The sequence below is a fragment of the Amphiura filiformis genome, chromosome 4 (assembly GCF_039555335.1).
Source record: "Amphiura filiformis chromosome 4, Afil_fr2py, whole genome shotgun sequence".
In the NCBI taxonomy this organism is placed as follows: Eukaryota; Metazoa; Echinodermata; class Ophiuroidea; order Amphilepidida; family Amphiuridae; genus Amphiura; species Amphiura filiformis.
The window spans coordinates 58,923,259-58,946,525 of NC_092631.1; the positions used below are offsets into that span (position 1 = coordinate 58,923,259).

Consider the following 23,267-nt stretch of genomic DNA (forward strand, 5'->3'; position numbering starts at 1 on the left):
ATAATTCCATTCAGTCACAATACGTAATTATCTGCTTCACTGCATCTTAGTTATTTCTATCAGGGAATCTACTATGATATCGGGAATTGCCTGTCACACATGATCGCACACAAGGTCGTAGGTCGTTGGTGGGACCTCATCTGCCCAGAACATATTGACCCAGGTCAGCATACCGCCATATCCTTCCCGACATGCTTAGTAGCCAAGTCCATAGAAGAGTGGATCCACACACTATGTACACAAATATACATTTGGCCACATTTTATTATACGATTAATACGAATTTATTAAACATGGTAACAAATATTCTCTAGCAAATCGGTTATACGGTGGAACTGGTAGGCATATTATAAATTCGGGATATTAAATATCTTCCTGACCAGCCAGATCTGCGCATGGTCAAAGACGAGGATAGACGAGTATCAGACCGACGCAAACTGGCTTAGTCTCCACATCAGCCAGTTTGGTTCCGCCCCTCCACAGGGAGCGTAACCTGTGTAGGAGACTCGGTCGGACCTGGTGGTACCTCATCTCTCCCCATCGATTGAAAAATTGTGATCTATAATCCCCGACATTGCTCTCATGAACTGACATCCACCTGTTTCTATCTTCTTCATGCCTAGCTCGTTGGATATCTCCTGCTGTAAATGCTCGTACAATAAAATCCACGTGGTAAAAACCAAACGGTGTCTCTTCAGAGCCACACCAGGCTGAGTCAGCCGGGGAAGGGCTAAAACGTGGTCAAATTACTTTGCATGATCCTCCGCTAGCTTGACTTCCTCGCATCCAAGCCTGTTCCCCAGAGCCCTTGCGTTATCCATCCGACACCACGTGGAGGTTTGGGTTGAGTTGCCCGCGAGCAAATTACTATGCCAGCTCTGCGGGCCTTGCCGGACAAGAATAGGTTCTTTTTTTTTTTTTTTTTTGTTTTTGGTTGATTTGTATGGCGCTTTCAACTACTGAGGTTATTTGCGCCAGTACTCACTCCTTTGTCAAGTTGCACCTGTATAATTCCATTCAGTCACAATACATAATTATCTGCTTCACTGCACCTTAGTTATTTCTATCTTCTTCATGCCTAGCTCGTTGTATATCTCTTGCTGTTTGCTCGTACGATGAATCCAAATTTGTTTCCTTGTCGACGTGGTAAAAACCAAACAGTGTCTCTTCAGAGCCACCACAGGCTGAGTCAGCCGAGGAAGGGCTAAAACGTGGTCAAATTACTTTGCATGATCCTACGCTAGCTTGACTTCCCGCATCCAAGCCTGTTCCCCAGAGCCCAAGTTAGCGTTATCCATCCGACACCACGTGGAGGTGTGGGTTGAGTTGCCCGCGAACAAATACTTTGCCAGCTCTACGGGCCTTGTCGGACAAGAATAGGTTCTCTGTGATATCTATGTAACCTTACTCTCATGTTTTTATATTCCATGGTGTCAAATATAGCTTCAAAACGTTTTATGTATGCCTACGGCATAAACGTAATAGCAGCAATAACGGTGGTGCTACCACTGGTAGCGCCACCTGCTGCTATTCAAGCCTACCACTGCACTAAAATGGTTGATATGATTGTTTTAAGATCAATTGTAGAATAATCCATATCCTTTTAGTGAGGTGACTAGGTTGTAAATAACGGTATTTTGTTTATTTTTGTTTATTTCAGACAATGGCAAATAGACGTCCACGTGAGTGGGACTACTTAATGCCGCATGTATGCAAATATTGCGGGCAGAGATTTTACAACAAAGTGCTACGATATTTGTCTCATAAAAGACACCATGAAATGTGGATTCGTCCTTACTGGTATGACTACAAGCGCAAAGCAAGGTACTCTACGTCCATCATGTCCATGGTTCAGACGACGAAAATCGACGAATGCAATATGCAAAAGTCGCGAAACAAACAGCAGAAGAAAAACAAGGCAGAACTTGAAAACACGCATGAACCATTCCATCAGTTTAAAATGAAACACGAAGGTGGAAAGAAAACTTCAAATAAGAATGTTAAGGAAGGTGTCACTATTTCAAAACGCAAGACAAGGTTCGGAAAACGGCTACATGATAGGCAGGGTAAACGTATTCATGGTAAACGTATCGATCGACCAAGAAATTACGACAAAGGTTCAAAGTCTTCTGTCGCATCAGGGGAATCATCCATGAGTCGAGGTAAAAAATACCCGACGGATAAAGGATTGAACCAGGCAAAACATTTTACATGTTCATTTTGTAACAAATGTTTCACAACCTCGGGTAATTTGAAGAATCATAAACGAATTCATGCTGGAGAGAAACCTTTTAAATGTACATCTTGTAACAAAGGCTTCACAACGTCAGGTAATCATGGTAATGTGAAGATACATGCAAATGTTCATTCTAAAGAGAAGCCTTTTAGGTGTACATTTTGTAGCAAAGGTTTCACATCGTCAGGTGGTTTGAAGAAACATGAACGTATGCATATGGGAGAACCTTTTAGGTGTACATTTTGTAACAAATGTTTCACAACGTCAGGTAATTTGAAGGATCATAAACGAATTCATACTGGAGAGAAACCTTTTAAATGTACAGTTTGTAACAAAGGTTTCACAAGGTCATGTAGCTTGAAGATACATGAACGTATTCATTCTAAAGAGAAGCCTTTTAGGTGTGCATTATGTAGCAAAGGCTTCATATCGTCAGGCAGTTTGAATGTACATACACGTATACATACGGGAGAGAAGCCTTTTAGGTGTACATTTTGTAACAAAGGCTTTACACAAGCAGGAAATTTGAAGATTCATGAACGTATACATACTAAGGAGAAGCCTTTTAAATGTACATTTTGTAACAAAGGTTTCACAACGTCAGGTAATGTGAAGATACACGAACGTATTCATTCTAAAGAGAAGCATTTTAGGTGTACATTTTGTAGCAAAGCCTTTACACAAGCAGGACATTTGAAGGAACATGAACGTATACATACTAAGGAGAAACCTTTTAAATGTACATTTTGTAGCAAAGGCTTCATATCGTCAGGTAATGTGAAGATACATGAACGTATTCATTCTAAAGAGAAGCCTTTTAAATGTACATTTTGTAGCAAAGGCTTCATATCGTCAAGTGATTTGAAGAAACATGAACGTATTCATTCTACAGAGAAGCCTTTTCAATGCATATTTTGCAATAAATGCTTTACACGGCTAGATCACTTGAAGCACCATGAACGCATCCATACTAAGGAGAAGCCTTTTAAGTGTACGTTTTGTAACAAAGGTTTCACAACGTCAAGCACTTTGAAAGTACACGAACGTAATCATACTGGAGAGACACCATTTAGGTGTACATTTTGTAACAAAGGCTTTACATCGTCAGGTAGTTTGAAACGACATGAACGTATTCATACTAAAAAGACACCTGATAAATGTTGATTTTGTAGTAAAAGCTCTACCATGTCTACACACCCAGGCAATTTGAAGGCACATGAACGTATTCATACTAATTATGCTAACGAAAGGCCCTTCAGTTTATAATTGGTATAAAAGATTTCACACGTTCAGGTATCTTGAAAGCGCATGACCGTTTTCATACCAAAAAGAAGCATTTTATTGTCAATTATGTTCCAAGATTTCACACAAGTCACTTGCAGGAACATGAACGTATATCCACGTGAACGATAAGCCTTGTCGTATGTAAACATTTTGTAATAATCGCATTAAAAAGTCGAGCCATTTGAAGAAGCATGAACGTATTCTGTGTTGATCACCCTCCGGATATAGTTACTGTTGAAGTAGCTTTGATCACAGGTACTAATGAGCTACCTCTGATCACAGTTACGGTTACACTCCTGTGGTTAGTGGTTACCGTTATTCTTAAGTTACTATTGAACAACTTCTGATTGCAATTATTGTTCAACTACCTCTGATCACAGTTCACAGTTACCATTGACCTGCCTCTCTGATCACGGGTACTGTTGAAATACCACTGATCACAGGTACTGTGATAACAGGTATACTGTTGAACTACCTCTGATCACAGATACTGATGAACTATATCTGATCACAGTTGCTGTTGAACTATAGGCCTACCTAACAATCACTGTTGAACAACCTCTGATCACAGAGATTTGATAAAGCACTCATGCACTTCATGCACTTCAAGCAGTTGTTATATAATTGGCGAAAATGCAACCCTTTCATGTTCCTTATCTTTATGCTAAGAATTTATGTTTCTATACTTTCAAAACATTTTGGTGCTTAGAATAAAAATTGTAATTTCATCTATTCAGTCATTGAATGTGTATCTGGCCAATGTCATTAAAAAAGTAAAACAAGCCTGAACCGGCTACCGGGGCACACCGACATCGCCTGGTTAATAATTACTTAGTACAGCAGAGACACTAAAATCAATACCCGGGATTGATACACGTGAATGTGCTATGCACGATTTGACATTCAGACGATAAATCGTTGGATAGAAAATGATGAATATCTCCCGTATTTTTTTTTATTCTAAAGAAGCCATATTTTTTTTCTTGCACTTGAATATGTTTGTTGAAAGGATATGATAGTCCTTAGCTTGCGTATTGAGAAAGAACCCTGCGTATTGAGCTCAAAAACTGCCAAAAATACTGATTTTATATGTGCCGAACTATAGCGCAGCGTAGGCCACTCGTGGAGGCAGTCTAAAAGCAGATGACCTCATGGCGTATACCATGCTCACTCGCACACAGGGAGATCAGTCACCAGGCTATTGTCAATAGCCTTAGTCGGATGTCCCTCGGCCCATTATGCGTCTCAAAACTATTAAACAGGTCGGAGCAAAATGGCCATGCGTGGCTGTGGATTCAACCTACCATGGCGATTTCTGCCATGAAGATATCGGGGCGATGACACTGTGCGGGGGTATATGCCTACTAGTAGTTGCCCTTGACCCTGGGATATTAAAGCTGGTTTATTGCATTTGTTTTATTACACCGAACTTAGTCTATTTGGATGAGGTTGTCAGGGGGGAAACTATTGCACGCGCGGTGAAATAGGTCGTGTCGTTTGCGATTTGACCAAGAAGTGGCATGATTTGCTCATGAATATTTATGAGGTGTAATTTGCCTCCTAAAATTAGATTTAAAAAAATATGTCATTTAAAACATGAAAACAATAATGTAAACAATGCCCAAGAATTTTTGTCTCAGGTGATCACGCACGTAGCTAATAATATAGGCCCTATAGACATGATAGATTTTAAAATTAGCATTTCGTTTTTTAGGGACTGGATTGGGTGTTTTGAGGCCGGTCTAAATAGCAGATATAACAGAAAAGTTTGGAGTTAGAGAGATGGCAGGAAGCTGTGGGAATTATGTTCGCCATAATTGGTGGCTGTGGTTATCATCAAATAACGAAAATGGCCGTGGTCATGTCAAGGTCATCTGAGTACAGATTGTTATGTTGTCGTTAGTTTGATTGTCCTCAAACTTGGTGGATGAGATCACCATTGAGTGCCGAAAATGATCAAGGTCAGTTCGAGGTCTCGTCAAAGTTATTGTTGGATTTTCATCAAACTTTTGGAATTTTTGGAAAAACAGACGGGAATGAACAGAACCTACTAAAAGATCCAGGGAATACAATGTAGGGCCTATAGTCTTTATGGTGTTTTTATACCTTTTTTTGGAGGGGGCGTGGGGGTAAATGTATACCTATAGGCCAATCGGCAGCATTTGTAGACGAGTTCACTTCTGACGTCAATGCCTGGCAGTATCCACACGCATCATCACAATTCCCATTGTTTTTTTGCCTGGCAGTATGCGCGCGCATCATGATTTTTCACTCGGGCTTTTGAACAATAAACTGTGGATTCCAAAATCAGAATTGTTCAGTATTGAAATGAGCCATAATAATTATAAGATATGTAGACTACTCCGTAGTCCACTTGCCCATTGTGCATACTCTGGATATTGTATTTAACCCTAACCGTACCGTATACTACAAAATACTACTTGATTATGCGCTGTTCGTGCGTGCATCCCACGTGGTGTGATGACGCAATCGCCCTAAGTGATAGATAGGCACGGTTTCGCTGGCCAGCGAAGCCCAAGACCCGTGGCAAGGTGTCGCCGACCGTGTGCTTGGCATGCGAGTGGTCTCGGGTTCGAATCTCACCCAGAGCAAACAACTTCTTTCCTTCTCTTTATTCCTTCCTTCTTTCCCTTCCCGTCGCCGAAAAGCCCCTAGGCGGTTAGGGTTAAGCTTAAAACTCTGATTTAATTAATGATAGATTTTCACAACTGATCTTTTCAGTCACCGTACTCCCTCTGTTTGTTAGCTTCCCAAATGATTTTTAACTCGGATTTTCGCGATTAATAAACTGGTAGATTCTAAAATCAGAATTGTTCAGTATTGAAGTGCCAATATAATTATGACATTATGATATGTTGCATTCAATAATATAAGCCTACGTACACTTTACTTTTTTTTACTGTCACTAATATAATTATATAAACTTTTTCATAACAATTTTATACTAGTATTTTGATGTAATAAATATCAGTATAATTTCGAGTAACTGAATGCTTTCATCATGATTAATAACATGCTTTTATTTATCAAAAATCGACTATATGGCATAGTGTACAAGATATGTTGCATACAATAACATAGGCTTACACTTTACTTTTTCTGTCACGGGTAAAGTCAACTGACTCTCTTGTGACTCAGCCAGTCGACTCCTTTAGAGAGTCAGTGCTAGTTTACTCCACTTGGAGATTCACTTGACTCCATTCTGACAATCAGTGTGTCGTTTAGTAGATCCAATATTTACCACGCTTACTACACCAAACTGTATAATACTCCAGTTACCGCCAGCATGGCCAGATTTCAGACACATATTTAATAACGATATTCTGTTCATTTTTATTACAGACAATGGCAAAAAGACCCACAAAAAGACGTCCACGTCCTTAATGCCGCATGTATGCAAATATTGCGGGCAGAGATTTTACAACAAAGTGGTAGGATATTTGTCTCATAAAAGACACCATGAAATGTGAATTCGTCCTTACTGGTATGACTATAAGAGCAAAGCGAGATATATGACGTCCATGGTTCAGAAGCCGAAAAGTGAATCCAATATGCAACAGTCCAGAAACAAACAGAAGAGAAACAAGTCAGAACTTGAAAACACGCATGAACCATTCCATCAGTTTAAAAGGAAACACGAAAGTGGAAAGAAAACTTCAAATAAGAATGTTAAGGAAAGTGTCACTATTTCAAAACGCAAGACAAGGTTCGGAAAACGGCTACATGATAGGCAGGGTAAACTGATTCATGGTAAACGTATCGATCGACCAAGAAATTACGACAAAGGTTCAAAGTCTTCTGTCGCATCAGGGGAATCATCCACGAGTCGAACAAGACACTACACAATTGATGAAGGATTAAACAAGGAAAAACATTTTGCATGCACATTTTGTAACAAATGTTTCACAACCTCGGGATGTTTGAAGAACCATGAACGTGTTCATTCTAAAGAGAAACATTTTAAATGTACATTTTGCAACAAAGGCTTTACTCAGTCAGGACATTTGAAAGAGCATGAACGCATACATACCAAGGAGAAACCTTTTAAATGTATATTTTGTGACAAAGGTTTCACAACGTCGGGTAATTTGAAGAACCATAAACGAATTCATACTGAAGAGAAACCTTTTAGGTGTACATTTTGTTACAAAGGCTTCTCACGGTCAGGTAGTTTGAAAATACATGAACGTTTTCATACTGGAGAGAAACCTTTTAAATGTAGATTTTGCAATAAATGCTTTAAACAGACAAATAACTTAAGAAGCCACGAACGTATACATACTAAAGAGAAGCCTTTAAATGTAAATTTTGTAACAAATGCTTCACAACGTCTGGTTGTGTGAAGATACATGAACGTGTTCATTCTAAAGAGAAACCTTTTAGGTGTACATTTTGTAACAAAGGCTTTACATAAGCAGGACATTTGAAGATACATGAACGTATACATACTAAGGAGAAGCCATTTATGTGTATATTTTGTAGCAAAGGTTTCACACAGTCAGGTAACTTGAAGAGTCATGAACGAATTCATACTAAAGAGAAGCCTTTAAGGTGTACATTTTGTAACAAAGGCTTTACACAATCGGGTAATTTGAAAAGGCATGAACGTATACATACTAAGGAGAAGCATTTTATTTGTATATTTTGTAACAAATGTTTCACAGCGTCAAATAGTTTGAAGAACCATAAACGAATTCATACTGAAGAGAAGCCTTTTTAAGTGTACATTTTGTAACAAAATAATGCTTCACAATGTCCGGTAATTTTAAGAAACATGAACGTATACATACTAAAGATAAACTTTTAAATGTACATTTTGCAATAAAGGCTTTGCACGGTTATATATATATTGTAACAAAGGTTTCACAACGTTAGGTAGTTTGAAGAAACATGAATGTATATACATACTGGAGAGAAACCTTTTAAGTGTACGTTTTGTAACAAAGGCTTTACACAATCAGGTAGTTTGAAGGAGCATGAATGTATACAGACTAAAGAGAAAACTTTTCAATGTACATTTTGTAACAAAGGCTTCACAACGTCAGGTAATTTGAAGATACATGAACGTATACATATTTAAGCTTGCTTTACATGGTCAGATAGCTTGAAGGAGAACGTGTATATAATACTAAAGAGAACCCTTTTTAAATGTACATTTTGTAACAAAAGCTTCATAACGTCAGATGATTTGAAGAAACATGAACGAGTCCATAACAAGGAGTAGCCTGCAGCTGTTAAGTGTACGAAGGGCTCACAACGTCATGTAATTAATTTGAGGAATCATGAAATAATTCATACGGAAGAGAAATCTGCGTGCAGTTATTGTTGAACTACCTCTGATCACAGTAACTGTTGAACTACTTTCGATCACAATCACATGTCCGATCAGACTTTAAGTGTACTGCTGTCAGATTTGTATAAGTAACGTCAAAATAGATTAAACAAATCTACAAGCATGATAAGTCTAAATTTATTTTCAATTTTACGATCATTATTTTCAATTTCGGATTTAAAATTTAAAAAAAATTATATACACTTTATAAAAATTAAAAGCTGTTTTATGTTGAGGGTAATATTGTAGCAACAATTTGTTTTCGAATAATAATAATAATAGTGAATCATCCTTTTATCATGTCGCATAATTACTCTTCCTACGTCACATTACGTCATTTGTGACTTAAGGGGGTACTACTGCCCCTGGCCAATTTTGTGCCTAGTTTTGCATTTTTCTCAAAAGTTATACTGCATTGGTGACAAGTAAGATATGTATATTATAGGGGCAAGGACTACAAGTCCTGCACTGAAAATGCAGCAACTCAAGGCAAGCAGTTATTGATTTATTGATCAAATATTGGTTTCCCTCATTTTTGACTGTAACTCCACAACTGTTGTTTGTGCTGAAATAAAATTTCCAGTGCAGTAGTTGTAGTCCTTGCCCCTATAATATACATATCTTACTTGTCACCAATTCGCTCTAATTTTTGAGAAAAATCCAAAAACAGGCTCAACATTGGGCAGGGGTGTAGTACCCCCTTAATAATAAGCAAATATGATCTAAGTTTATTGTTTTGATTTATATACTATAGATATACGAGCATTTGTATTCCATCATGACGCTGCTATCGTCTGTTGAGTGATTATTGGGAATACTGGACAATGCAGACTAGGAAAATGGCAATGATAGATCTTGGTTATGTTATTTTCCTCAAAAAGAAACTTCTAATTTTTCACAAGGTTATATCTTGAAATCCAGTCCATAAAAATGAACTAAAATTACACATAGGATTACTTCAATACTCTACTCTAAACATATGTTAGTAACCAAGCAGTTGTCCAACTGACACAACAGCAAAATGCACTGACACAGAACAGCTTCCTGAACCACATTCACAGACGAATAATTGGCACCCAGCAAAAGAAATCTGTGAGAATGCGTACAAGATCCTTACAGAGGTGATAATTTCCAAAGAGTAAGTGGAATAGTGTGGAACGGGTCTGCTTCTCCCTTTCACGCACTTTCTTAAAAAATAAAACAGATATTGTTCCACACTATTCCACATACTCACAGATTTCTTGTGTTTGGTGCCAATTATTGGGCTGTAAATGTGGTCCAGGAAGCTGTTCCATGTCAGTGCGCTTTATTGTTGTGTCAGTTGGACAACTGTTTGGTTATTTCCATGGTTTAGAGTAGAGTACTGAAGTAAACCTATGTGCAATTTTGGTTCATTTTTATGGACAGGATTTTCAGATATAACCTTGTAAAAAATTATAAGTTTCTTTTTGAGCCCAGTTTATATCTGGAAAATTTGAATATACACTGTAATAGGAATTTAGCATATCCCGCTTTTATATTCTCATTTTAAACAGCAACATGCAAATTATACTTTCATATTTTCAGACTTTCAGATTTTCAGATTTCTTTCAGATACCAATTCACAATTGCATTAAATAAACATGATCCCTTCTGACAATGCTTGTGAACCGGATATGGAAGTGATGCATGATCGATTTTTATTATCTAATATTGAATAAAAATCCCTTTAAAAGGGATGTACCGGCAAAAGGATGAAATGCAATGAGTAACATTAGATTTCGTTTTTAAAATATAAAATAATAGTCAGTAAAAATAATTTTTAAGTGTAAAGATTATGGTTGTATTTTGAGCCAAATTCCATTTGTTGCTATTCTCTCAACATCAGTATACGTTGTTACATAAATTTGAAATAAGATGAAATAAATTCCAAACATTTAATAACATTTAGCACCAAATGTGATCATTTGGTATAGTACCAAATGTGATCATTTTGATGTAATCCCTTCTACATCCTTAAGAATTTCGGAAGCGGTTTTGCCCAATAGTTTATGTATTCTTCTCTCACTTACGTCAAAACTGTCTATATAGTATAATTGTGATTGCACAAATGAAACTTGTCAAAGCAAACAACATTCGCATCTTTTAGTATAGATTAATTCATAACAATCTAGTTTTGTTGAAAATTTAAACACACAGAATATTTTAAAAACACTATATATCAAGAATTTTTGGAATATACCGTATATGATATAAACAACAAATATATTATAGGCCTACACATACTGAAACCCAAAGCTATTGTATTAATTATGTTAGCATGGTTAAAGATTAGTGATATACGTATAGGAACATAATTCGTTACATCTGCATTAAAGCTCCGTTTTTCTGATTTATATCATCATTATTATAGACCAAAATATGAAGTTAATCAACTTATCCAAAAGAAGGTATAGTAATTGTTAATCATGTGTGCGAATAGGTTTTGATAGCAGACTTTTGTTTAAGGGCATAACATTACACCCTCTTCTATCATAACATCTAATTATTATCCTATGAAACTCCTATTAAAATGTAGAACCAATTGTCCTGCCAATTATTCTCTCCCACCAATTACCAATTAATTTTCATGTGTAAGTTTTCTGGAATAGATGTGTAATGACATCAAAACATTTTCATTAACTTATAGCAAGATCGCTGCTAGATAACCTTGACCCTGCTTGAAAAGCACTATGACCACAGACTGACACACAGATATTGGAACTTGTACTGAGTATTATATTGTCCCCTGTGCTTTATACTTTAATAAGGTCAATGTGCATGGTAACAGGACCAGCGAATTTGCCAAATTTTTAATTTAGAAAGAAAGTTCCTAAAATATATACTGATTTTACCTTAGTAATGCAAAATCAACACAAAACTTCGGTTGTCTTCACACACCAATTTTGGTATTTCTATTTGCCTTGACAACTTGATAATTTTTTGACAATATTTTCTGTTTTATTCTTACCCTATCTAATAGAAAGTTAGAAACAACAACAAACTTGAGCCAATTAATAAGTACCGGCCAGCTGTGGCTGGCTGGTACAAAAATAACTCTTTGATGTTTTGCAAAACTTCATTCTACAAATCACATACTTTGTAAACTTGCTTGATTTATTGTTTTAATGAATTATGTAGGCCTACTGATGAACGTTTTATAAAAGTGTTTTTGTTACAGCCTTCTTTACAACATAACTCAAGAACCACAGGACCTACAAAAGTATATCTGAGATATTTGAATTCTTCTACATACTCAGCACTACTTCATTAGATAAATTGGTGGATGTTATAATCTAAGTGCGGTTAGGTTTGCGCCAGGTTTCATTCCTAGCTCCAGGTTTGGCTGCAACCAGCCTAGTTGATGCGATCTGGTTGTGATGATTCACCATGGCAGCGAAATTACAGCGCTTTGATCCCTCCGAGATCTGGGAAAGGCGCTATATACACCGAAATTTATTTATTTATTTATTTATTTATTTATTTATTTTATTTTTTTAATTTAATTATTTATTTATTTATTTATTTATTTATTTATTTATTTATTTATTTATTTATTTATTTATTTATTTATTTATTTATTTATTTATTTATTCATTCATTCATTCATTTATTTATTTATTTATTTATTTATTTATTTATTTATTTATTTATTTATTTATTTATTTATTTATTTATTTATTTATTTATTTATTTATTTATTTTTTAATTATTATTATTATTATTATTATTATTATTATTATTATTATTATTATTATTATTATTATTATTATTATGGAATATCACCTCTTTTAAAAGATCTCCAAAATAGACAGGTTCAAAAGTTTGTCATAGATCGATCAATCATCGATCGTGATAGATAGTTTATCCTTCATCAATTATTGATCATGTTATTTAAATAACAATAATAGTTGTCATGAAAGTCAAGTGGGATATGAATCTAAACATGCTGTTGTCAAGCGGTAAATAACAGCTCAAGCTGTCCCTGTCTTTTTGTACCGGTAGTAACCCGGGTCCCGTATACGGAACTGAACTTCAACTGAGCTGTCCGAGTGTCAGACTGAACTCTACTGCTTTGCGGTATATGATTAATGATTTGCGGACATGCGTTGATCGTGATTGGTAGAATATAGGTCAAGATAATTTTGATTATTCGGACTAGGTGCGGTGAGCATGGTGAGTAACTAATACATTGGCTTTAAAACCAAACTGAGCATAAAACCCGAACTACCTGTAGTTGTAGTAACTACAAATTTCGAACATTTGAGGACTTGTTTGAGGTCGGAGCCGTGAGTTCCAATTATTGGAACTAGAAATACCTGTGTTTCGGACCGTATCCACTGTCTATGATGTTTTTGGTTTTGCTATCACTGCTGATGATGATGATGGTGATGCTGCTGATGATGATGATTAGATCATCTATCAAGCCAGAGCTAATTAACTTAAAGGAGCCTATTTCGTGATCCTAGCATCCTTGTTTTATGACATTTTTCAGTAGATATCCACGAAAAAAGCACATTCTCAAAATTTCAGTTGATTCCGGTTTTGCGTTTGCGAGTTATCCATGATTATGTGTATAACACTGCTCCAGACAATGTGTTGTACCAGAACGAAATTCAAATTTCACGATATCTTTGCTAAACGAATTAATCTGCAAGAATTTTTTTGTATGTAAACATTTATGTAGCCAGAGATTTCCAGTGATACTTTTTTTTAGAAAGGTGGGGGGATGATGCTGTGGATCATGAAATGCCCTTTTAAGGTCCCTTTTGCATGTGTCATAGCTTTTCAAACCAGATGATGTTGTGTTTCTGCCAGTGACACACATTTTGGGACTACCTTTTAATTTATCTTCGTCTTTTTCCTGAAATTCCTGTATACATGCTGTGCAGTATAATGTATGAGCATTAGTCTGGTATCTACGGGAAGTTAATGATGACCCCCCAGGACTCTAACAAACCAACTCTTTTGCTTCCTTTTATGGTCCTAGAAGGTGTTAACAAAACAAAAAATTCCCGGTACTCCGGCCATATTCAAGGTTAAATGTCAACACAGTGATCGAATTTCAAAGTTGCTCAAATTTGGTTAACAAGCACACCAACTTATTCCTCTCATTGCAAGGATTCAGAAAAAGTATAGTTTGACCTACCTGTGACGGCGTGACGACAAAATGACGACATCTCATGTGTACTCGCAATTTGCGAGTCGCAAAGGCTTATGGGATAAAAGGTCAATTATTTTACGTGCCGTGATATCCCATTGAGGGTACATACCACTAAATCCGACTGTGAAGCGGTTTTCGGCAAAAGTTTATCATGTTAACTTTGCGTAAACATTGTGGTAAATTGGTACAATATTAACAATTTTAGTGTTGAAAATCGTGTTTTACTAGAACTTGTGAATGTGACCTCTACAAATTTAAATTGGTAAAGAAAACGGGGAAATTTGAGTGATGTTTACGATTATGTGCGCATGAACACACGAGGTCAAAACGCGGTTAGCAGTCGGATGTAAACACGGGAATATCTGGCCTTTTTTTTCATAGCGCTAATTTTCTCAAAAAGTAGACGGAAATGTTGAGTCATTTTCAGATATGTTATGATAGAAAGATTTATTATTATCTTTTCACTCATTACAAGATACAATTTGAAGGCCTAGAAACTTTGTGCTGGTGACTCTTTCAAGAGGAGTGACTTCACTTTCATTTGAGTCAAGACAAAGACGTAGAAGGTAGTCAGAGCTTACCACTGCCAAGTAACATGTAGTTGGTTTTTTTGGCGTCCACGGATAGTTTGTTTACTTTAAACCATCTGTCTATATGAGTAAGCTCTTTATTCATTACTGACCTCCTCAAGTTGGCTGTGTGAGAAAAACAAGTTAGTATCATCTGTAAAGGATATACATGATATAACATCGAGAAAATTTGTAACGAGATGGATATCATTAACATACAAAATAAAGAACAGTGGCCCCAATATTGACCCCTGAGGCACGCCACAAGTGATATTTTTGCTCTGTGATGAAACACCGTTGTAAGTTACAAACTGTTTTCTGTTGCACAGATAGTCTTTGAACCAGTCATAACATACACCTCTGAAGCCATAATGCTACAGTTTACTATACATGCTATAGTTTACTAAGAATGCATAATTCTGTTCTGATTTAAAGATGATATCAAATATATATATATTTCAAAGTTCAAGGTAACTCGACTTATGGCCTACAACGCGACCCCTACTTTGCACGCAAAGTCTATGGAAAGCTATTTTATGGTATGTGTCAGCTATAACGCAGAACACGCTCAACTTCAAAGCTTGTGCCGCCACAGATATTGGAAGTTCCAATATCTGTGGTGCCGGAGACTGGAAGTAGATATAAAAGACTATAGTATTAACTATAATCGTGTGCATTTTTACTTTTGTTTCCATCGTACAGACAATGGCAAATAGACGTCCACATGAGAGGGACTACTTAATGCCGCATAAATGCAAATATTGCGGGAGATTTTACTACCAAGTGCTAAAATATTTGTCTCATAAAAGACGCCATGAAATGGGGATTCGTCCTTACTGGTATAACTACAAGAGCAACATGAGCAAAGCGAGAAAAGCCACATCCATATTCAAGGTTCAGAAGACGAAAAGTAGTTCATGCAATATGCAAAACTTGGTAGAAAAAAAGATAAATAAACAGCAGAAGAGAAGAAACAAGGCAGAACTTGACAAAACGACAAAAACGAGTGAAGTTGAACCATTCCAACAGCTTAAAAGGAAGTCACAAGATGGAAAGAAAACTTTAAATAAGAATGCAAAGGAAGGAGTCCATATTTCTAAACTCAAGAGGAGATGTGGAAAACGGGATCGGAAGGGTACACCCATTCATCCCGGTAAACGTACCGACCGGCCAGGGAATTACGAGAAAAATTCAAAGTCTTCTGTCTCACCAAGGAAATCGTCCATGAGTCGAGAAAGAAGCTTCTCAATGGATAAAGGATTAAACAAAAAAAACATTTCAAATGTACATTTTGTAACAAATGTTTCACAATCTCAAGTGATTTAAAAAGACATGAACGTATCCATACCAAAGAGAAACCTTTTAAATGTACATTCTGTAACAAAGGTTTCACAACGTCAGGTAGTGTGAAGATACATGAACGTGTTCATACTAAAGAGAAGCCTTATATGTGTACCATTTGTAACAAAGGCTTCACAAGCTCAAGTGATTTAAAAAAACATGAACGTATTCATACTAAAGAGAAACCTTTTAAGTGTACATTCTGTAACAAAGGTTTCACAACGTCAGGTAGTGTGAAGATACATGAACGTGTTCATTCTAAAGAGAAGCCTTTTATGTGTACCATTTGTAACAAAGGCTTCACACAGTCCGGTAATTTGCAGACGCATGAACGTACTCATTCTAAAGAGAAACCTTTCAAATGTACATTTTGCAATAAATGCTTTACACGGCTAGATCACTTGAAGCAGCATGAACGCATACATACTAAGGAGAAGCCTTTTAAGTGTACATTTTGTAACAAAGGCTTCGCACGTTCAGAGAGTTTGAAGATACATGAACGAACTCATACTAAACAGAAGCCATATATATGTTCATTTTGTAACAAAGGCTTCACTCAATTAGCGCAATTGCAAAGCCATGAACGTATTCATACTAAAGAGAAACCATTTAGTTGTACATTTTGTAACAAGGGATTTAAACAGTTAGGTAATTTGAAGATACATAAACGCATTCATACCGGAGAGAAACCATATAAGTGTACATTTTGTAACAAAGGCTTCACAACGTCAGGTAGTTTGAAGATACATGAAAGTATTCACACTAAACAGAAGCCTTATATGTGTCCCATTTGTAACAAAGGCTTCGCAACACCAAGTTGTTTAAAGAGACATGAGCGTATTCATACTTAAGAGATACCTTTTCAATGTACATTTTGTAACAAAGGTTTCACACGGTCAGGTAGTTTGAAAATACATGGATGTATTCATTCAGTAATCATTCTAAAGAAAAGCCTTATATGTGCCCATTTGTAACAAAGGCTTTGCACTACCAAGTTGGTTAAAGAGACATGAACGTACTTAAGAGATACCTTTTCAATGTTCAAGGTTTCACATCGGCAGGTAGTTTGAAGATGCATGAACGAATTCATACTAAAGAGACGCCCGTATGTATAGTGTATATGTGTACCATTTGTAACAAAAGCTTTACACAGTCAGGTACCTTGAAGATACATGAACGTATACATACTAAATTCTTGTGTACAATACATTTTGCAATAACATGATAAAAGCTTTACACGGTCATGAACGTGTACATACAGGGTGTCCCTGAAAGAACTGTATCGTCGGGAACTGATTTTTTTGGGTACTTTAACGCATAAACCAAACGTAACTAAACAATTGATACTGTTAAGGAATATATTATCAGCTATCACATACTTTTTAAATTTTGACAATCGACCGCTCCGTTTTTGAAATAAAAGAATCTTACGAAACTACCTAATTTTCAATCCATTCCACGGAGTCAAATATCTATCAATGACAATAGACGCATCAAGCGCTGATGATGCACAGTGAGCATCATCAGCGCATTAATTAAAATTAATAGTTCGTCTAAAAGCCCTTCCCAAGTTAAAAACCTAATATGGAATGCGGTTTTTTTTTAAATTATTTTATTTATTTATTTATCATTTTATCTATGACAAGAATATACCACATTTTCATCTCCCAAGGAGGTTGCACTGTGGTCAAGATGAATTATTTTTATTGAGATTCTTTAGGCTATTTTTTGTGTGGTGGATCGACTAAAAAAAAGAAAAAAAATGAAATTTACTCAATCCAGCGGTAATAACGCAAAAAACAACAACAAAAAAACAAAAAACGGGCGATTTTACTAATGCGCGCGGGGCTTTGAGATGGACTGTCCTTAGCAATCTGAATATACATGTAGATCATCGATTGATATTTGAATCCGTGGAAAGGCTTGAAAATGAGAGTTTCGTAAAATACTTTGGCCTATATTTCAAGAACGGTATAGTCAATTGTCAAAATTCAAAAAGTATATGGTAGCTGATTTATTCCTTAACCACACCAAGTGTATAGTTATGTTTAGTTGTGGCGTTAAATTACCCAAACAATTAAGGTTCCGACGATACAGTTCTTTCAGGGACACCCTGTATCAAGGAGAAGCCTTTTCGGGTAACATGAGCGTATTCATACAAGAGAGAAGCCTTTTAAATTTACGATATTTTTTAACAAGGGCTTCAAGGTTTCCAGTTATTTGAAGATACATGACCATATTCACGCTAAGGAGGGGCCCTTCAAATGTACATTTTGTAACAAAGGCTTTGCGCATTCAGGTAATTTGAAGGAGACATGAAAGTATTCATACTTAGGATTGTATATAATAGTTCATTTTGTAACAAAGGCTTCACTTCGTCAACGCAGTGTTAAGGTACATGAGCTTTATCATACTGGAGAGAAGCATTTTAAATTCACCATTATGTAACAAAGGCTTCACACAGTCAAGTGATTTGAAGATACATGAACGTATTCACATTAATAAGAACCTTTTTAAATGTAAATGTTGCAACAAGGGCTTCACAAAGTCGAGTAGTTTAAAGCAATGAGCGTATCCTACCAGATACACATGTATATCTGTCTAAAAAGCACTGTAGTTATAAAAAAAAAGGGGCTGAAATTAATAACCAATAAATAGAATACATGGTATGTAACGTTCAATCTGTATCCACCAGAATTGTGTTTGTAAGCATTCTGCTCAAGTAACATAAGTATGAAAATCAACATTACTTTATACGTTTGTGAAGATTATCATTCATAGTAAACAATTTCCCACCTCTCAAAAATGGAAGTCCAATTGCCTAGATTGTAGCTCAAATATTATCATTCTTTCTTTCTTTCTTTCTTTCTTTCTTTCTTTCTTTCTTTCTTTCTTTCTTTCTTTCTTTCTTTCTTTCTTTCTTTCTTTCTTTCTTTTTCTTTCTTTCTTTCTTTCTTTCTTTCTTTCTTTCTTTCTTTCTTTCTTTCTTTCTTTCTTTCTTTCTTTCTTTCTTTCTTTCTTTCTTTCTTCCTTCCTTCCTTCCTTCCTTCCTTCCTTCCTTCCTTCCTTCCTTCCTTCCTTCCTTCCTTCCTTCCTTCCTTCCTTCCTTCCTTCCTTCCTTCCTTCCTTCCTTCCTTCCTTCCTTCCTTCTTTCTCTCTTTCTTTCTATCTTTCTTTGGTAAGATACAGGGTGTATCATAATAAGGTGTACAGTTGGAAAATGCATGCCACTAGATTGAAAAGTATGAGGTATATCTTTCTTTCTTTCGTAATATACAAGCAATTAAGATCCGTCAGGCTCCCAGCGTAAAAGTGTTCAAAAAGTTATTAAAAACTCATCTTTTCCCCGAAGAATAGCTTTCTTGGCATATAATTATTTTTAAATATTTTTGCTTTGGTATAATAATGGTTGTAATTAATGCTTGATTCGGTAATATTGAATTGATGTTTTTATTTACCATTTTTTACTATGTCATATTTGCATTGTATTTTATATTCTGTATATTCTTTCGTGTTTTTGAGCAAATAATAATAATCATAATCATAATAAGGTATACAGTTGGGAAAATGCCACTAGATTGAAAAGTTTGAGGTATTTGGTCAAGATGCTTTAGTTGTACCTGAATCAACATCTTGTCCTCCCACAAAATCACTGGCGTGTGACCATTAAGCACTCAGTGGCTATATCTGTAAGCGGTGTAAAAATGCAGCTGTGCTAAGTCAATTAAAATAACATGAAAATCAGTTTCACCACTTTCTCAGTAATTGACAGAACGCCTTGCAAATTGTTTGCCAATCGTGTGATTGCTTTAAAGCTCCAAGTGGAATGGCCTCTAAGATTTTACACCTCTGGATTACTTCTGGTGAGGCCATCTGAAATCTTATTTCAAGTCTTTGAGCATGCACAAATAGGTAATCGTATTATAATTGTGAAAATAATTTCCTGCAATCAATCTAAACTTTAAATGGTGAAAGAATACATGTTTTTTGTTCATTACTTTTTACACCTTTCGACTGTGATTGATCTTTATTATTTTGCGTAACATTGGCCCTGTGTTGTTTACTTTAATAATTACAAGAATTGGCAAAATAAACATTTAATTATAGTTGGAAAATAGGTCAATATAATTCAGGGTTGGCATTATTGGTAATTCTATCATTGATAACTCATTTGGTTCAAAAATGTGCAGAAAATAATTAAAAGTGCGGAAATTTTGACTTCATAAAAGAAGGAATTCGGGCAAAAGAAGGAAAAAGTGGCATCTCTGATACCGGTAATTACTGCATGGGAATACTTGTAAACATTGAAATTACTAGTAAATACCTGGTTTGGCATTATCCTCATCCAAAACAGGTATAATTAAATTTATATTTATTTAATCTGTGAGTGATGTGTGGTGTCTGCAGAAGTTACACAGTAAAAGTCAAAACATTATTTCACTGTAATACCAAATAAAAATATTACCCCCATCTACGTAGTCTTACTGCTTTTTCCTCCCTAAGAGTAATGGTGTGAGTGATAATTAATATAAGATTTTAACTGTCCAAAGTGAAATATAAATATGCAGTATACAATTTTTCTTAAAGGTTGCTACATGAATAGTATAAGATACATTTAGCATGTTTAGGGGGAGAGTAAGGCCAAGGTTCACTTTTACATCAAAGCCAACTTCTACGCAAAAACAGGACTACATTTCCAAAAAATCAAACGCATGGATACCATTAATTAAAGCTGCCCACCCAGTAAATTATTTTCCCTAATTTGACATGTTTGAGGGCAAAAATAAATTAAATTGCCCACCCAGTAAATGATCCTTATTTACCTCCCTGGACCTTTCATAAGACGTGGTGTGAATACCATGTTGATGAGAACCGATATCTGCATACAGCACACTGCGTCATCATCCCTTTATCTTCGTGTCAAAGTACGGCGAATCCTCTCGTTTTTCAAAAGCTACGCATGGCGATTTTGTTCGAGATAGGCCGAGCGACTCAGGCTAAGCATACCATTTACATGATATGAGATACCATAGCCCTGCCATAGAGCCTGCCGCTTAGTTTTTATTCTACGATTTGCGCATGATCAGTACCACATATGGTGTTACTATTATAGAAAATTCGATTTGTTTTCAGGTAAAACGCAGGCTTTGTTTCCAGTAGGGCCTACACTAACTCGAAAAGCAATACACTAATTAGCGGGGCCTTGCTGTTTGCTGTGGATATCTTTAACTGCATTTTATAAGTAAAGATTTTTAAATCCAAAGTAAAAATTGAGATATATTCAACTATTTGAGAAATGAATTATACAAAGGAACCCGTGTAAAATCCAGCTGCTGTATCTATAATACAATGTACATTTATCGACTTTCTTTATCTGCGTCAATAATAGAATATGGATTTCAATCGAATTGAATACATGTCTCCATTTTGAGTTTGTACTACACCTCTGAGCGACAAAGCGATCGATTTCTAGCCAATCAGATACGGTAGGCCTCCTTTTCTTGCGTTCGGTGAAATACCAATCGCCCGTCGAGTATTAAGTTTATATTTATAACACTGGCTGTTGACACTGTGCAGCATATACAGAGGAATGGTGGTGTGGACGACTAAAAGTGGTCAAACGTGTGCTTTTCTTGTTGCTTTGATTTTCATTGACCTCGCGCAACTGCATTTTTACTCGGCTCACAACAATAGTCATTGAGTCCTTATTAATGGCCACACCACAGATAATTATTGTTCTGATATCTGTGGTCACACGCAAGAGAATTTACTGTTGTGGGAGGATAAGATGTTGGCAAGTATAGCATTTTGCGGCAGGTTCGTTTTGCATACCTGCATACTGCATATTTCTAGAGTTTCTTAGTGGCGAGTTGTAAGCATCAAATATTGCAAGTTTGGGCATACGTCGTAAACAAAATATAAACACATATGATATAAATACTTTTGTTTGACCCTGGCCAGACATCTCAAAATTTGCGAGTGATGCTATAAATTAGATTGGATGACTGTGCAATGCTCGAGCTCTGTGTTATGAGTGTAAATCAATTTTCTAGGTGTCTGCATCTCAATTTGGAAAAACATTCAGTCTTAAATGATTCAGTCAGCATCACCTTAACATGAACTATTTCTTGGCAAATATTCTCCAAAACAAAATATACACATTGTTTATGTCAATTATGAGTGTAGATTTGTGACATCATATCCCATAATGCATATCTTTGGATGGTCTATGCTTATACCCCGGTACTACACAGTAAGGTGGAATGTCCCACTGAATGATGGGACATAATATGAAATCCAGATTTGTGAGCTATGACTTGACACCATACAGACATCTAAATATAGTTTGTGTTCAAAATATAGGCCTATAACCTGAACCCTAACATTTGGTGAAGCAGTATTGGGGGAGGGGTATAATTTAAACTTAGTATCATAGGCCTATTAACATGGGGACGAGGTATGGTAATTTTATACATGGATGAGTGTACATGAACTAGGGTTTTTTTTTAATGTAAAATTTGCAATATTAGTATATAGTTTCAATCTTTTCCTAGTCTTTAGGAAAGTCCTTTATTAGGAAGGTCCCTTTTATTTTCCCTTCTCAAACATGTGATTTTTTAAATGAGGGATAAACCCCTTAAAAAAGACTTGGAAGTGATTCTTGTTACTTTAATATTAATAAACTTATTTAGGTCTATGTATGAAGTTTTCCCAAAGCATTCCAAAATATTTGAAAAATTTAGAAACTAAAAACAATCTGACAAATCTCAGAAATTGAGGAGTGAGGGTACGAGAACCAAAACATTGATTTTTTTTAAATCCCAAAATGGTGCCATGCAATTCATACTGAAAAGTAAACATTTTTGTTTTTCAATTCTAAAGGGGCTCATCAGTAAAGTTACTTCCTGTTTTATAGTTGAGAACAAATAATACAATACATTGCTTGTTTGCAATGATACATTTTAATACAAAAACGAAATGGTAGATAAACCATACACATGTGGTTTAGAGGAAAGTGTTTGTAAGTTTGATTAATGATCATATAGCCTTGGGGAAGTCCAGTGAAACTGTTAAGGTGACAGTGCATCTACTACATATCTTGGGTTCTTTTTTCTCCAATTTATATTATTGAAGTTAAAACATAACACTCATTAACCTATCAAAATGAAAAATATCAAGAAATTAAACTGAAGTGCATACACACCCATCCACCCCTCTCCATACACGCCACCACCACAAAGTTCGCACCAACTTCCCCAAAACATGCTCTCCTATGTAGCTTTAATATACTCGCCACTGAGA

At 35.9% G+C, this 23,267-nt stretch overlaps 1 protein-coding gene and 1 long non-coding RNA gene across 2 annotated transcripts; one reads left to right on the forward strand and one right to left on the reverse strand.

Moving 5' to 3' along the window:
• Positions 1–246: 246 nt before the first annotated feature.
• On the reverse strand, positions 247–573 carry LOC140149888 (uncharacterized). The gene is made up of 2 exons (XR_011858765.1): positions 527–573; positions 247–493 (listed from the first exon to the last, which is right to left on the reverse strand). It is a non-coding gene; the product is annotated as an uncharacterized lncRNA (long non-coding RNA).
• A 1,090-nt stretch (positions 574–1,663) lies between these two features.
• LOC140150281 (uncharacterized) lies at positions 1,664–17,598 on the forward strand. Its single transcript, XM_072172286.1, has 4 exons — positions 1,664–2,162; positions 6,884–6,972; positions 15,327–15,463; positions 15,883–17,598. Exons 1-4 carry the CDS (start codon positions 1,664–1,666, stop codon positions 16,814–16,816), a joined length of 1,659 nt encoding a protein of 552 aa, XP_072028387.1. The 3' UTR covers positions 16,817–17,598.
• Positions 17,599–23,267: the final 5,669 nt, after the last annotated feature.